The sequence below is a fragment of the Tiliqua scincoides genome, chromosome 14 (assembly GCF_035046505.1).
Source record: "Tiliqua scincoides isolate rTilSci1 chromosome 14, rTilSci1.hap2, whole genome shotgun sequence".
NCBI classification, from domain to species: domain Eukaryota; kingdom Metazoa; phylum Chordata; class Lepidosauria; order Squamata; family Scincidae; genus Tiliqua; species Tiliqua scincoides.
In genome coordinates this window covers 6179964-6196503 of record NC_089834.1, presented here as the reverse complement: position 1 = coordinate 6196503, position 16540 = coordinate 6179964, and the positions used below count along the sequence as shown (strand labels likewise).

General features: G+C 44.5%; 1 protein-coding gene across 1 annotated transcript in view; it reads left to right on the top strand.

Moving 5' to 3' along the window:
- The window catches only part of ZDHHC8 (zinc finger DHHC-type palmitoyltransferase 8), a 162072-nt gene that overhangs the window by 111845 nt on the left and 33687 nt on the right, over window positions 1–16540 (top strand). The window contains exons 2-3 of the mRNA XM_066609672.1: window positions 10844–10965; window positions 12818–12975. Of these exons, the coding sequence (XP_066465769.1) occupies window positions 10844–10965; window positions 12818–12975 (280 nt within the window). The remainder of the gene's footprint in view (window positions 1–10843; window positions 10966–12817; window positions 12976–16540) is intronic.

The following is a 16540-nucleotide window of genomic DNA, read 5'->3' as shown; positions in this document are numbered from 1 at the left end:
TTGGCCTCTAAGTGGGAGGGGGGGACAACTTCCTCTTCTCCCCAGACACCCATCAGAATTGCTCTCAGGGACCTCTCCAATGACTACAGATCAGCAATTTTCAATATTTTTCAGAAGATTTTCACAATTTTTCAATATTTCACAGCATACTGACCTTTATGGTCTTCTCTATAGTCTTCACTTCTTTTTAAAAATTTTTTTAAAATAATTATAATAATAAATAAAAAGTGAAGAAAAGACACAATAAGAGAAAAAATAAGAAAAAAATACAATATTAAAGATACATACAAATATAAAATAGAAATACAAAGAAAACTTCTTTTTTTAATTGAATAAAGATATGGGTACAGGAACTAAATATACATGGGTTAAAGGTAGTACAAAGGGGAAAAAAACATGGGAATTCGCAGAACTATAGTTATTACCATTTTAAATCACCATCGAAAAAACCATTAATTACTACTTTCCACCATTCTATAATGTCAATACCAATTTAACAAAAATTTCAATCTAATCTAGTCTATAATTATCATGAACATTAATATATTTACTTTCATCTATTTTGATTTTACTTAAATGACTCATAATCATTTGTCTATCCATCTGTAAAACGGATTCCATAATTGCTGTATTATTTCTACCTTACCATCCTTCAATCTTTCAGTTAAGACATCCATTTCAATAATTTCATATAATTTCTTAATCCACATATCTGTAATGGGAATTTCTGAGCTCTTCCACATTTGAGCATAGATTAATCTTGCTGCAATAATTGTATACAACAGAATATGTCTTGTGTCATTATTACAGCTTTTAGGAAAAATATTTAATAGGAATATCTCTGGTTCAAAGGGTTCACACATTAAAAAATAATTTTAATATTCATATGTACTTTTCACCAGAATTCTTTTGCCTTAGAACAGAGCCACCACATGTGGTAAAAAGATCCTTTCGCCTCCTTACATGTGGTTGGCAACCTTCAGTCTCGAAAGACTATGGTATAAGCCTTACAGCACCCGGTATTCCCAGTCGGTCTCCCATCCAAGTACTAACCAGGCCTGACCCTGCTTAGCTTCCGAGATCAGACAAGATTGGGCATGTGTAGGGTAACAGTTGCTGCTCACCTCCTTACATTTCCAGCATTTACTGCATGTACCAGGATGCATTTTTGCCAGCCTGTCTGGAGGTAGGTACCATCTATAAAAGATTTTATAGATATTCTCTTTCATCGTTGTTGCTTTGAAAACTCCTAATATTATACTACTACACTTCTAATAGTGTAGCACAGACGAAGTCAAATGTTCTAATTACTTACAGCTTGGTATCTTAGTAATCTAGTCTAAATTAAGACCCATATATACGTTATGTCTCCAACAGCCCCTCTTATCTACTCGTTATAATTACTGCATTTCAGATTATTAAATAGAGCTGCAGAACCTGGAAGAGTTTTTCAGCAATTTTTAACCACTGTGCTCCAAATTCCCGCAGTACACCTGTGGACCTTTCACCACACACCAATGTGCACGGCACACCAGTTGAAAATGGCTGCCCTAGATTTGTCAATGTGCAATTCTAGATGTTCAAACTAGAGCCACAGGCTGCCCCAAGTTGCACAGTAGCTTCCCAACAGTGGTGGATTGTCCCTGAATGGGGCCGTGAGCTTGTTCCCCATAAGATCCCACCTGTGAGGAACTGCAACTTTAGTATATGTTCCTAATGGCATTTAAACATGTAATGTGTCCTGAGTTGTGTTTCAAGCAGAAATTGGTCATATGATGTCATTTCTTTTTCCTGGAACTACTACAGTGAGAAAAATGTTATTGGTCCATGGGGGTAGGGTGGGAGACACCCAAGAATGCAGATTCTCTAGATTCAGAATGTTTTGCGCACCAGAAAGAAAAAGAAACTGAAATTTGCTATCTAACTTAGAGCATACTGTGGTAGTCTTGCAGCACCTGATTGTATAGGACTGTGGTTCTCAAACGTTTTAGCACAGGGACCCACTTTTTAAAATGACATTTGATCGGGACCCACCTAGTTTTATGAGACTTTAAAAAAAATGTGATCTAGAAAGAAATTATCTATCTATTTATCTCTCTAAGTTGCAAAAACCTTGATCCATTTCTCTTATTGAGGCAGCCCTAAAGAATAGCCTCAAGGGCAGGGGTGCTCAAACTTTCAACTTTAGGGATGCTGGACCTTTAACAAGTGTATAGAAGAAAGAATTGCAGCAGGTGCAACTTGTCATCCCACAGATGACAAGCTACACCTGCTGAAATTCTCTCTTCTATACACTTGTTAAAGGTCCAGCATCCCTAAAGTTGAAAATTTGAGCACCCCTGCTCAAGGGGCTTACAGCCCAATCCTGAGCTGCTCGGTGCCCAGGGCTGCAGCTGAAAATGGCTGCCGCTACATCCTGCGTGCTAAGTGGGCAGCGCCGGAGGCTCCTCGGGAGAAGGGGACTTTCATCCCCTTCTCCGGGTTAAGCGAGGAGCCCTGCAATGAGGCTACTGAATTCTACGGCGACCCAAGGACGTGTCTCCAAGGCTCTGCAAGGTGGTGGAGGAAGATTCTCTTGGGCTTCAGGTGCAGTATGACCTTGTCATCCATGGGGGATCTGTTCTAGGACCCCCTGTGTATAAGCAAATCCACAGATGATGAGCAAACCAGAGTGGCTTTCCCCTGATATCCACAGCATCTGTGGTGAGTCAAATCCACAGATGCCAGATCCGTAGATACCGGGTATGTACCATAGTTCTAGGGAGGACTCAAGTCAGAAGATGGGATCAGAAGATGGAGGGCTCACTAGCTGCAGAGCATCCTCTCGATGCTCCTTGGAGGTCTCTAGCAAATAGGGCCAATAGATGCCCTGCCATTTGGGGCCCACAAACCTTGTCTCGTCCCTCCTTTGGGCCTTGATGTGAGAGGAAGTTAGCATTGCTAATGTAGAGGACCTACATGTTTACAGTAGCGTAAAGAATCAAAACGGCCTCTCTGGGATTTGGGGAGTCTTCCAAATGGCTGTCATGCTGGGTGAGCCTTGGCGGTGCAGACACTCAGGAGCAAATTTGATACTATTCTCTCCTGACAGTTAACTTTGGGCTGCCCAAAGGTCACTCTCTGATTATTTCATTATTCTTCTGATTATGAGGTGCATTTGTTGAGGTATCTGGTCCTCCCATAACTGTAATTAAGAGCCAGACTAGATGCAACGATGAAGGCATGTGAATTATAATATATAATATATTGTTTATTATATAATAATAATAATAAATAGTGCTAGATGCATGAATGGCACTTTCCAGGTAGTGGGAAGAAAGCCCCAGTGAGCTCACAATGTAGAATTGACGTAGGGGAGAGAACGGAATAAGGGAAGGGAAGTGAAACTAAGAATAAACAGGGGAGACTTGCATCTCAGGTTTAGTTACAGGATGGTATTTGGAATTAGTGGATGCTGTGATATAATTTACACATGTACCAGAAGTATTTCCCAGCAGGCCCCCCCTATCAAAATTCTTGTTCCCACAAGGGACCCGCTATGGTCTGCCCTGGTTTCCAGTGCCTCTCTGATGTTCCAAGAGACTCCTTGAACTGGGGGAATCCATGGGTGGGTCATCAGAAGACCTCCGGATGCAACCAGAAGCCGCTTCCAGTCATGCCTGGGTGGTCAGGTGGGGCCCTCCAGCATGGGTTCGAAATCCACACTGAGTCAAATCCATGGATTCCGAACCCGCAGATGTAAAGGACCCACCTGTACTAATTTTAGTGCAATAGCCTGTTGAAGTGACACATTTGTTCCATTCTTTGTATCCACAGATTGATTTTGGCTCTATACAGCAAGGTTGTTGTCAGGATAAACCGAGAAAAGCTTCTCGGAGGAAAGGCAGGAAATGCAAATGGGGAAGCCTAAATAATGTCTGAATTCCCACCCACCACCCACTCGCCCAATGGCATGCCACAGTGCCCTTTGCTTTAAGTCCCTAGTCTGCATGCTACCAGGACAAGGCAAGCTTTCACTGTGAATTCAAGGAAGCAAACTCCCCTTTGATGCCTGCTCTGCTAAACGAGTGGGTGAAATTGGATTTTAACAGGCAATCATTTGTGACACTTCCTGGTGGAGAGGGAGTTGGGAGGAAGAGCAAGAGGGGAGAAAGCGACACCAACAGGTGCTACAGACAAAGAATAAAACCATCCAAACTTGGCAGTGCATTTAGTTAACACAGTTACCTTGTGGCACAGTTGAAATCTCAACAAGTACCTAAGCTTGAGTATTTCCTTTTTTCCTGCAGGGCTAATAATGTAGCATAGGTAATGACCCACCAGGCGGTCATGAGCTGATTTTTGGTGGGTTGTGAGGTCTCCAGGGTGAGTGCTCTGCGGCCTTCAGTCCCAGTGGGAGACCCGAGCTGGTTGTGCCAGTGTTAGAACATAAGAACATAAGAACAGCCCCACTGGATCAGGCCATAGGCCCATCTAGTCCAGCTTCCTGTATCTCACAGCGGCCCACCAAATGCCCCAGGGAGCACACCAGATAAATGTTTGACCTTGATTGAGTGGGTAGGTGCCGACTCTGGTGCCACAAGGCATTTTGGGGCACTACCTGACCCACATAGCTGATGCAATTTTGGAACCCTTTTCTGTATCACACTCAGAATTGCTGACGGACTTGGCATGATGTTATTTAAATTATGTACTTGTATACATTATTTATTTCTATAAAGTGGGTCCCAGTGCTAAAACGTTTGAGAAGCACTGATGTAGCACCTTTTGGGGAGGGAGATTTAGACCAGGGAAGTTGCACATGGGACAAAGTGTTATAAGTTGGAGCCCCCCCCTCCCTCACCTCCAACTCCACAACTGCTTTTAAAGTGAGGGGGTAAAGTCAGGAGATCCAGTTACAAATCTCCCATGTTGCATGTGCTTTGGCCTTCAAAGATCCATTTCAGCCCTTGTGTATCCATTTCAAGGTGAAGGAAGAGTTGGTAAAGTGATACCTTTTATTACTCTGACTTTGGCTGGCATACAAGTGTGCAAGTGTTGGTGTTGCACAGAACCCTTCTCAGGCAGGAGACAAGATGTGGAAGAGTTCTAGGTCGTTCATAAGACCTGCCATCCTACATTAGACTACACACCTAATCCAGTGATTTTCAATCTGTGTGCTGTGCCACAAATAGTCCACAGGTGTGCCATGGGAGTTTAGGGGAGAATCATTTATTAGTAGGACCATTGGGGGATGCGAGACTCCCACCAACAGTGCAGTGTGCCTTGTCAATTGTCAAAAAACTGATGGTGTACCCTGAGAATTTTAGCACTTTGTCACTGTGCCATGAGATGAATTGTTTATTATTTAAATCAATGGCTCTCACACATTTAGTACTGGGACCCACTTTTTAGATTGAGAATCTGTCAGGACCCACAGGACCCATGGCAGTGATGTCATGACTGGAAGGGACATCATCAAACAGGAAAATTTTTAACAATCCTAGGCTGCAATCCTACCCAGGAGTAAGTTCCATTTACTTACATCATTGTTAAAAGAATATACATAGCTTGTTAAAAGTACAGGTCTGCATCATTTTCCCAAATGCAGTCACATACCGTGGTAGCATCAAGTCTAATATATTAAAAATAAAATATTGAAATGAATGGGGACCCACCTGAAATTGGCTTGTGACCCACCTAGTGGGTCCTGACCCATGACAAACACTGATTTAAATCACTGGTGCATTTAAATCACTGGTACAAAATCACTAGCTGCCCAAATTCTGACCTGGGGCATAATTTGAAACTTGGACTGCAATCATAACCACACTTTCCTGAGAGTAAGCCCCATTAAACAAAATAGGACTTTCGTTCTGAGTAGACCTGGTTAGGTTTGTGCCCTGTTTTCTGTAGTTTGAACACTGGAAGGTCTTGTGCTCTTTTCTACATACAGTGCAGGGACAGACTATAAGTTCTATTCTCTACTCCAGTGGTTTTTAAATGTTTTAGCAGCAGGACCCACTTTTTAGAATGACAATGTCTAGGGACCCACTGGAAGTGATGTCATTAACCTGTGAGTGATATCATGGCCAGAACTGACATTATCAAGCTGGAAAATTTTGAACACCCCATAAGTCTAAATCAAATCAAGTAAGTAAATGAAAAGTTTACAATAACTATAAGTTTAAAAACTTATTTAAAATAAAGAAGAACCCTCCTAATCTCTCAAGCAGTTGCTGATCTGTATAAAAAAGTTTCCCCAAACATCCCAAAGGCTGTAATCCTATCCACACTTACCTGGGAGTACACTCTATTGACTAACATTGTTAAAAGCATATACATAGTAGCCTGTTAAAAGTATAGATCTGTAACATTTCCCAAATGCAGTCAAATGGCATGGTAGCATCAAGTCTAATATATTAAAAATAAAATACACTTTAAAATGAATGGGGACCTACCTGAAATTGGCTCATGACACTCACCTAGTGGGTCCTGACCTACAGTTTGAGAAACACTGCTCTGTGTTGTGTACCTGCATTGTGTACCTGCACAGACATTGTTGAAAAAGGTCAAAGAGTCCAGCAGACACCTGTATAGGTAACAATGAAAAGAGCATGAGGAATTATTTCTCATTATGCAATTATTCCACAATCCAGACAAATCCAAAATCCAGACACCCTCCTGTCGCAAGCAGTCCTGATAAGAGATACTCAACCTGTATTACCTTTAAAGCCAGGTATCTCTTACGTTCAAGATACCAGGAGGGTACCTTCCTCATATGAAACAACCCCTCCTGTAAGATCAAAGAGAGAGACTGAGATTCAATCTGCAGAATCTCCAGATAGGCTAGAGAAAAATTCCTGTCTGAAATTGCACTGCCAGCCAGTGTTGAAGATGCTGAACTAGATGAGCTAAGCCCATTTCAGGTGGGTCTCCGTTCATTTCAAAGATGGACTAACAGTCTGATTCAGTATTACGCAGCTTCCTCTTCCCAGTGCTTAATGTCACCACTGCTTGATAAACCAAGTATGTGAATCCCTTTTTTTGTATTCAGCCCATCCTAAACTAACCTGCGAAACATTTTAAATGCATTTTTAAACACTGAAAGTATTCTGTACATTTTAAAAACTGTTAACACTTAAAAAAAACACACCTGTTTTAAAAGAGTTGATTGCTCATCAACTGGCACAATCCATTTCTGGCTGACTTCATTTCAATGAGATTTAATAGCAACTTATATTTTTTAGGGGGAAAAAACGAAGTCTTCATTTCTCACATTGATATAATGCCTTTCTGCATTAGCCAAGGGAAGGTAGTTTATGAACTTCAGCTATGGTACCAGATTGTGGTGGATTCTGGGTGGGTTCACCCATCCCAACGTCCTTTGCTGCCACTGGGTCCTGGGGTTTCAGGGGGTTGGGCAGGTGGGCTCTCCAGATGTGAACCTTTAGCGAATGTCCCACTTGATTGCATCTGAATGCCACCATGATAGTAAAACATGATTAATTAAAACATAATTCATTAAACAAAATTAATTAAAATGTAATTAATGACACAGGCTCCTATACACTCCTTCATGGCAAGTAGATGCACAAGCCAAAGAGCTATAGTAGCAGGCCAGTTTCCTCCCAGATTAGACACTGTGTTCAGCAGTGTCATATCAATCAATCAATCAACAGTATTTATATACCGCTTTTCAACTAAAAGTTCACAAAGCGGTTTACAGAGAAAAATCAAACAACTAATGGCTCCCTGTCCCAAAAGGGCTCACAATCTAAAAAGATGCAAATGAATACCAGCAGACAGCCACTAGAACAGACAGTGCTGGGGTGAGGTGGGCCAGTTACTCTCCCCCTGCTAAAAAGAGGAGCACCCACTTGAAAAAGTGCCTCTTACCCAATTAGCAGGGGTTTATATATATGCATTACTTGACCCAGCACATATTGTTTTCAGTAGCCATGTTCCCAGCATCCCATGTGAGCAACAAGTCCAGGTGGGATAGAAAAATGTAAGATCCCAGGAAATTTTTGAGCCCCCTTCTTTGGCTCCTGGGTCCCCTTTTTAATGCTCGGCCTGGGTACAAATTACCCCCCTCTCATGGGCATTGTGATGAGGGCTCAAGATGTTTTGTTTGGGTGCTTGGTTGCTGTCGATCCACCTCTTTGCACTATGAACATATAGGTTCAAGAGGAAATCTAAAAGAAGAAGCGCGGGGGGCAAAAATAAAAGAGAATACTATCGTTATGAATGATGTAGATCAGTGTAATGCAAGATTGTGTATGTCTATATAAACTTTTGAATTTAAGGTGGCCATTTCATTCAGAACCGCTTCCCTCGTAGCTTGTGCAGATTCTCGTTTTTTCACAGCATACTCGATGCCCTGTCAAAAAGTTCCAGAAAACATTTTATACAAGAAACAGTGATAGGGTGGAGACCAGAAACCCTGGCAAATGTGTACAATGATTCACTGTGTCCTTTATTTAAACCTTGATGAACTCATTCAAATATGCGGCTCCAACAGATGAGCAGATTTGTTGATGGTTATAGATTTCCTTCCATTATGGAGTGGTGGCCACAATTTCCCCATTGAAAAAAAAAGAATCCTGTTAATGTTTCCCCCAGTAGCTAATTATCTGGAGATGACTCTTCACCTATTGTTCTGGAAGTGTTTTTATTAGATATTCCTGGCTAGAATCAAAGAATCATAAAGTTGGAAGGAACCCACAAGGTAATCTAGTCCAACCCCCTGCCTGTTGCAGAAAATCCTTCTAGAACATCTCCAGCTTGTTCCTTTGGAGCCTCTGCTTGAAGATCTCCAGTGAGGGAGAATCCACCACCTCCCTTGGCAATCTGCTCCACTGCCAAACCACCCTGACTGTCTAGAACTTCTTCTGTTGCCTGATTTGAGTGTCTTGGTGAGATAGTAGACAGACAAGTAGCTTTAACACAGAAGTGTCCAGTCACAATTGTCCAGTTAGGATAACACTTCAAACCATGGCTTGTGCTAACCATAGTTTAGAATCCAAACTGTTACATGCACTAACCATAATTTAGCACCAGAACCATGGTTTGAGCTTCCAAACATGCAGATAAACCAGGTTTGGAGCACTCAACTTTGCTCCTCACCTGCTCAGCTTTCCCATCTCTGTGGTGCTCCAGCGAAACAACAGCAAAAACTATGGTTTGTCAATTTGGAAAACACATGAAGTCATGGTTTCCAAAGCCATTTCAAAGTTTGGTTTCTGAGTCTGGTTTTCCAGCCACTTGAAAACCAGGCTTTGTCAATTCAGGCATTGCACCTTAACAGAGCTTCCTTAACAGTGGTTCAGTGTGATGTTTGTATTGAGCCTTTCTTTTAGTGGATTGTGTGAAGGGATGGATTTTAGTTTACTTTTTTTTAAAATTTGGATTTGATTGTTAATCTGGATTTTATAAGCAACTTTGAAGGCAAGGTAGCAGAAATGTAAATGGCAGAAATAAATACATGTTTAATGTATGTGAAATTAAAAAAAGAAACTGTATCATAACACCCCCTGTTTTCAGTCCTACAATTTACTCCCTATTGCCTATTCATATCTTCCTTCACTGTACTAGCACAGAGGCTTTTTATTTCCATCCCTGTACCTGGAAGAATCAATCCAGAAGGGAGGTGCAAATCATTATTATTTTTTTCCCCCAAAGCTTAGGCACTAAAGAGATCTTGGAAACATAGGAAGAAACACCTGTTTCTTAACCCTTGCAGCAATCCACATGCCTTGTAGCAATCCACATGTCCAGTGTTTTAGTGTCCCCCTTTCTTGGGTGCAGGGCAAGCACAAGATCCCCTGGCACCTGAGGCAGCATGCCAAATTCTTCTCCTCCCACTTCCTGGATTGAAAAGGAAGAGATGGAGCAGAAGAGGTGTGGAGGAGAAGAGAGTTGTTGGCTAGAGCGTCCTTAATCGCACACTATAGCCCAGTGTTTCTCACACTTTTACCACTGGGATCCACTTTTTAGACTGAGAATCTGTCAGGACCTACCAGGTGTGATGTCATGACTGGAAGTGACATCATCAAGCAGGAAAATTTTTAACAGTCCTCAGCTACAATGCTATCCACACTTACCCAGGAGCAGAGGCGTTGCTAGAGGGGGGGTTGTGCACTATGTTTTGCAGAGAGCCTCCCTGCAGCGTGCAAGCAGCCCCTCCCCTCGGGAGCCATTCGCCTCCATTTTCCCCAACCCCACCCACATGGCTCCAAAGGGAAGGGGAGGAGCTGCTTGCACGATGTGGGAGGTGAATGGCTCCCAAAGGGAGGGGGAGGAGCCGCTTGCACGCTGCAGGGAGGCTCTCTGCAAAACTCTCTGCCCCCCCCAGCGACGCCTCTGCCCAGGAGTAAGTCCCATTTACTATCGTTGTTTAAAGCATATATATAGTAGCCTGTTAAAAGTACAGATCTGTAACGTTTCCCCAAATGCAGTCATGTACGCGTATCATGGTAGCATCAAGTCAGATATATTAAAAATAAAATATTGAAATGAACGGGGACCCACCTGAAATTGACTCGTGACCCACCTGGTGGGTCTCGACCCACAGTTTGAGAAACACTGCTCTAGGCCATTACTCTCCTCTCCTCCAAAGTTTGAGAACCACTGCGCTAAATGATTTAGCAAGCCAAATTCTAGTGGGTATTGCCAGCCCAAGACACTGCTAGGGCTTGCTTTTCTTTTCTTAGCTTGTCTGTCTCTGCTGCCATCCATCTCTGCAACTGGTTGATGGGAGGCTTGGAAAGATCTTGGCCCTCCTTTCTCCTTGCTATCAGGAAAATACCTCTTGTTTCGCAGCAAAATAATTCCCTGCTTTTTCTCTGGTGTTCTCGCACAGGTGCCCCTGGTTGACAAGAGCCGTCTCCCCAGCCATCCCTCTGTACAATGGCATCGTGTTCCTGTTTGTACTTGCGAATTTCAGCATGGCAACGTTCATGGACCCTGGAGTTTTTCCACGAGGTAAGTGCCAGGGGGTAGATGGGAATGTGGGTAAGGAGGGGGGAAAAATAGGTTGATGTAAACTGCGTTAGATTTCCTATTGGGTTTGGTGAAGTGGGCTTTCGCCGTATCCTATCCTCCCTCCCAAGTTCAAACACCCTACATGGGACTGCCCAGACTGAGATCTGAGTAGCCCCAACAGGGCAGGCTGGGGTGTTATTCAGGGTAAGGGGAAAAATATCCCCTTACCCCAAGGAGACCTCCAGCCTGCTCCAAAGCTGAACTGGATAACCCGGAGGCCATGTGTCCCTGCTGCACCAGCACATTTTAGGATTGGGTCCAAGGTGTGTAAAAGAGAGAAAGGAAGGGCAGGTTGCAAACTGAGAGAGGGGGGAAAAACAGGTGGAAGGATTTGAATGACAGAGAGTGAGAGACAGGTAAGGCTGCCTGTTGCATGCTGAGGATTCCCAGCCTGTCCGAGAACCTATGTTCCAAGGAGAGCTAACTCTGACGTAAGCTGCACTGGAACTTACTCCCCAAATGGTGTGCAAGCGTTTCTTTAGAGGTTCACGATTGTTCTATCCAGTTTCCTGCAAGGGCTCGGTTCTGGCCAGTTGCTTAGCAGCCTTCTAGTAAATTCCTAATGCAAACTATGCTTCAGAATCCATATTTCATTGTTTATTTTCAATGAATTTTTCATGGGTGAGCAGAGACTAATACTTTTGACAGCTCTGTGCGCACTGAATACATGCCACATGCCAGCTTCCATCACACTTGACGGACAGATGTTTAGGCTCCACATCTAGAAATGTTTGCCCTTCGGTCACCAAGCTAGAAGTTTGCTTTCTGTGAAGCGTTTAGTGCCTTCGGTATTGATGTGGGTTTTTCAGGGTTTTCAGACTTAATTTGGCACCTTTTTTCTTGTGCGTTTTCCTAGTGATTCACCTTATTTCTCACAAGCAGGAGCTGAAATGGGAAACCTCAATATGTATCTTACCCACCTGTTATGAACTGGGAGGGAGATCCTCATGTATGTCCTTTTGAAGTCAGGTTGGCAGTGAACCTGTGACAGATCCTTCTCAGTTGTGGCTCTTACCCCAACACAGTGTAGAGCAGGGGTGCTCAATAGGTGGATCACGATCTACCGGTAGATCGCGAGGCAAAATGAGTAGATCGCAGAGCCCTGTCTCTCCAAACTGTTAATATGTCAGTTTCGTCTAGTGACTAGACGAAACTGACATATTTAGCTGACACTAAACTGACACTGAAACTGACACTTTAGCTGCTCTTCAGGCATGCAGCAACAAAACTGACGAAACTGACTAGACTCCAGCAGGGGCTGCATATATTAAAGGGGGTGTCTGTCAGACGCTTCCTTCCCCCCTGGTAGATCTCCGGGCCTTGCTGGGTTTCAAAGTAGCTCTCGAGCCAAAAAAGTGTGAGCACCCCTGGTGTAGAGCAATACCCTGACTTTCATGACTTTGCTCTTTCAGCATTATCAATTATAACCGCATTTCACATGTCGTCCATGTGCATGTGTCCATGTGCATGTTAACACATAACACATGTGCATGTGTTAAACTACTTGGTTGAAAAGTGGTATATGGAAATTCTTAATACAATAATATATAATATAAAATCATATAGGTAGTTATTTACGTTTTTCACCAGCCACAATGAATTTGCAAGCTCAGTAAGGCTTGGACATTCATCTGTTTTTGACTTTCATCCATGCTCTGGTCCCTGAGCAGATGAAAGCACAAGGTGTTGCTGCACATCTGTCCCCTCTCCTTGCTGGTATTTTGCTGGAGATTAAAGATCTGGGTTTTGTTTTTCTCTCCACTCTTGTGTTCTTCTGTGAACCGTCGAGTAGCAGATGAAGACGAGGATAAAGACGACGACTTCCGAGCTCCACTCTACAAGAACGTGGAGATTAAAGGCATCCAAGTACGGATGAAATGGTGCGCTACCTGCCACTTCTATCGCCCTCCGCGCTGCTCCCACTGCAGCGTCTGTGACAACTGCGTGGAGGTAAGAACATGGCCCACTCCCAGCACTTGTCCTTCAGGCTGCCATCTGTTGGGGTAGCCCTTTAGACGTGATTTGGTACTGTGCAGATTAGAAATGACTTCAGGTCTGGCCCAAGGCCTCCTGGCACTCTTACCCGCCATGCTCTTCTCCACACATCCTCTTCCACTCCATCCCCTTCCTTTTCTAATCCAGGGAGTCAGAGGAAGAGCAGCGGCATTGGAGACAGGTCAATAGATGGAAGTGGGTGACCCCACCAATCCACTACTTCAGGCAACAGCCTCAGTCGGCCTCAAGGATGGGCCAGCCTGGCTTTGGACAACCTGAAGTCCATTCCGGACACCCCAATAGATACCAAAATTTGTGATAATGAAATTGACGGGTCATCAGAAGACCTCTGGATGCAATTGGAAGAGCCTTCTGGTTGCGTCCGGAGGTATTCTGAGGTTCAGGGACACTGCGCGCGGCCTCTTTGCACTTCAGAAGGCCTCTTGGAGGCTTTGAAGAGGTACTTCCAGTTTGACAAAAACAGGACGTGCCTCTCAGAAACCTCAAGGAGGCCTTCTGTGGTGGAGGGAGTCTGCATGTGGCCCCCCTGCACCACAGAACAACTCCCAAATGTGAACCAGAAGGCACATCCAGGAGGTCAAGTGAGGCCCTCCAGTGCGGGTCCTGCACCCACGCTGAGTTAAATCCATGGGTGCCAAACCTGTGGATAAGGAGGGACCAGCCATGTTTATTTAACCAGCCATGTTCAGGCAGCAGTCAGGTGTATACTAAATGTGTGCCATGAGCAGCATCACTGAGTTACTCCAGACTTCTGTGCATTCAGCTAAAGGTCTGGACCAGTCGGGACCAAACCTGCAACACATATTGGTCCCTGGATAAGGAGGCTGCGTCCAGGGACATTTGAAAAACCTGGGGGGGAGGATATTTCCCCCAGGTAAGTGGTGAGCAGTGGGCCAGCCCTAGTGGGTTTAACCCCAAAGGGATGAGCTGCCTCTCTTCTGTGAACCACTTTGAGAAAAGCAGTACTGTGGACCCTCAGGAAGCTGCACAGTGCCACAATTTCTTACCTGGGGGGCACCCTGGCCCTCTGGAGCTCACATGTGGCCTCCTACCCCTCCTGAGAAGCCTCCTGAACATGACTGGAAGTCACTCCCAGGTTGTGTCTGGGAGGTCTTCTTAGACCCTCCAGCCACACGCTCGGCATCCATTGATATTCATAACCATGGATGCTGAACCCGCAAGAAAGGGGGGTCTATAAATGGATAAATAGCAAGGGTTGCTGGTTTTCTTTATTCCCTCCCACGTTGTGAATGGAATGCGGCAGGTCCTGGCATCACTTCCTGTCTCGATTGGCTGTCCCCGAGCTGCCTTGCCGCACTGTTAAGCTGTGATTGCTCATTGAGGAAAATGAGCGCAGCCATTAATGTCCCTCAGATCAATAGGACTGAGCAGGGTATTGACTTTTCTTCTCTGTTCCTGGTGAAGCTTCTCTTTGGTTGGCAACCTTCAGTCTCGAAAGACTATGGTATAAGCCTACAGCACCCGTTATTCCCAGGCGGTCTCCCATCCAAGTACTAACCAGGCCTGACCCTGCTTAGCTTCCGAGATCAGACGAGATCCAGCATGTGCAGGGTAACAGTTGCTACCTTTGCATGATGACTCTGTCCTGGAGTCTTGGGCATGGCGACATATTTATTGGCGTTTCAATCCAGAGGGCGTTTCTCATTCAGTCCATTTGTTCACACAGAAGTTTTAAGCTTTGCCTCAAGTTACGAGTCTAAACGGTGACTTTGTGGCAAGATGATAGCCATTGCTTGGGGCTGATTCAGCACCAGTTCAGACAACCGGTACATTGCACAAGCCAAGCTCTGCGTCCAACCACATGTTCTGCCAAGCATCATGTCCTTCTCTCTGTTGTTCCTTTTAAACTAAATAGCAGCTGGATCAGCAGAGCCAGGCCATCCATGAAGCCCACTAGGATACTCATGAGGTGACACAGTGAAGGGGGGGAGCAGCCTTCTTCCACCTTGCCCACCTTCACTTGCTCCTCTTCCTCCAATTCTCTGGATTGGAAGAGGAAGTGGGGAAGAGAGGAGAATGTCAGAGAACCTCTAGCCCAGCAATTTTCTAGCCCAGCAATTTTTCTTCTCATGGCTTATTCATCTCTAGGGTCTTCTCTATGGTCCCTGCCTCTTGTGGTGTCACTTCCGGTTTCCAGGAGACTTTTCTGGATTCTGGGTCTGTTTCTAGAGCAGGGGTGTCCAAACGTTTTGGCAGGAGGGCCACATCAACCCTCTGACACTGTGCCAAGGGCCAGGGGGGAAAAAAGAATTGATTCACGTTTCAAATTTGAATAAATTTACATAAATGAATATATTAGAGATGGAACTCATATTAATGAATGAAGGTCTTGCAATAGTTATAAAAGGCTTTGCACAAAGCAAGGCCAGCCTTTCCTTTGCTGCTGCTGCAGCATCACAAACGTGAAACAGCAAGCAGTGGAGGGAGCCCTTGTTCCACTGCTCACACGAGAGGTCAAATGGTTGGCCATCATGCTGAGAGCAGTTGCGTCAGGCCAGAGGCTCATTGGAGACTGGGGGCTCCCCGCAGGCTGAATAGGGAGTCTTCGAGGGCTGCAAGTGGCCCCAGGGCCAGGGTTTGGGCACCCCATTCTAGAGCAACTGTCCATAGTAATGAATTGTCTGCCCCGTTTCTTCTGCCGGCTCCTTAGAGCTGATGGAGGAAAAGGGACAGGAAATTTGTTTCTCCAGACAATTGCCCTAGAAACAGTCATAGAACCTGTAAGAGTTTTTCACCAATTTTCAACCACTGTGCTCAAGACTGACATGGTATACCTGTGGACCTTTCACAGCACACCATTGTGCTGTGGCACACTGGTTGAAAACTACTGGTCTAGCCCAAGACATGACTCTTCCTCTTCTGCTATAGTTCCCTCTTTAGCCTGGGTGGAGGAGGAGGAGATGGCAAGTGGCTGGCCAGATAAGGGGAAGCAGTACATGGTGCTATACCTTAGATGCCACGAGGTCATGGGCCAGTTCTGCAGACTGCGCACCAGCAGAATGGGATCATAGTTTAGATTGTTCACGCTTTGCTCCCGTTACACACGATGAGTGAGCTCTGTCAATTCTTAATCACACGTCTGGGTTTTGCATGCTACTGTTCAGATGTGGCTCCAATTTTTTGTGGGTTCCCAGGCATATTTTTAAAAAATATATTGTTGACTATCCCCACCCGGATAAAGCAATTAAACCACAATTAAAGCAATAAAATTATGACAGAAATCAAATCACAGTAAGCAGAATAATTAAGAAAACCAAGAAAAAGTGTGTGGGGGTGCGCGCGCAAGAACAGCATTGGTCAAAAAATGAAACCCACAGACCAAAAGGGGTAGACAGTCGCTCTGAAAAGGTGAAAAAGGTTGTCAAAACACATGCAGAGAGGAGGCCAACCTCAATACAAGGGGGAGGAAGTCCTGCGTCTGGGACCCCAGAACAGATAATGTTCTCCCCATCACCAAACATTTATTTTATTTATTTAT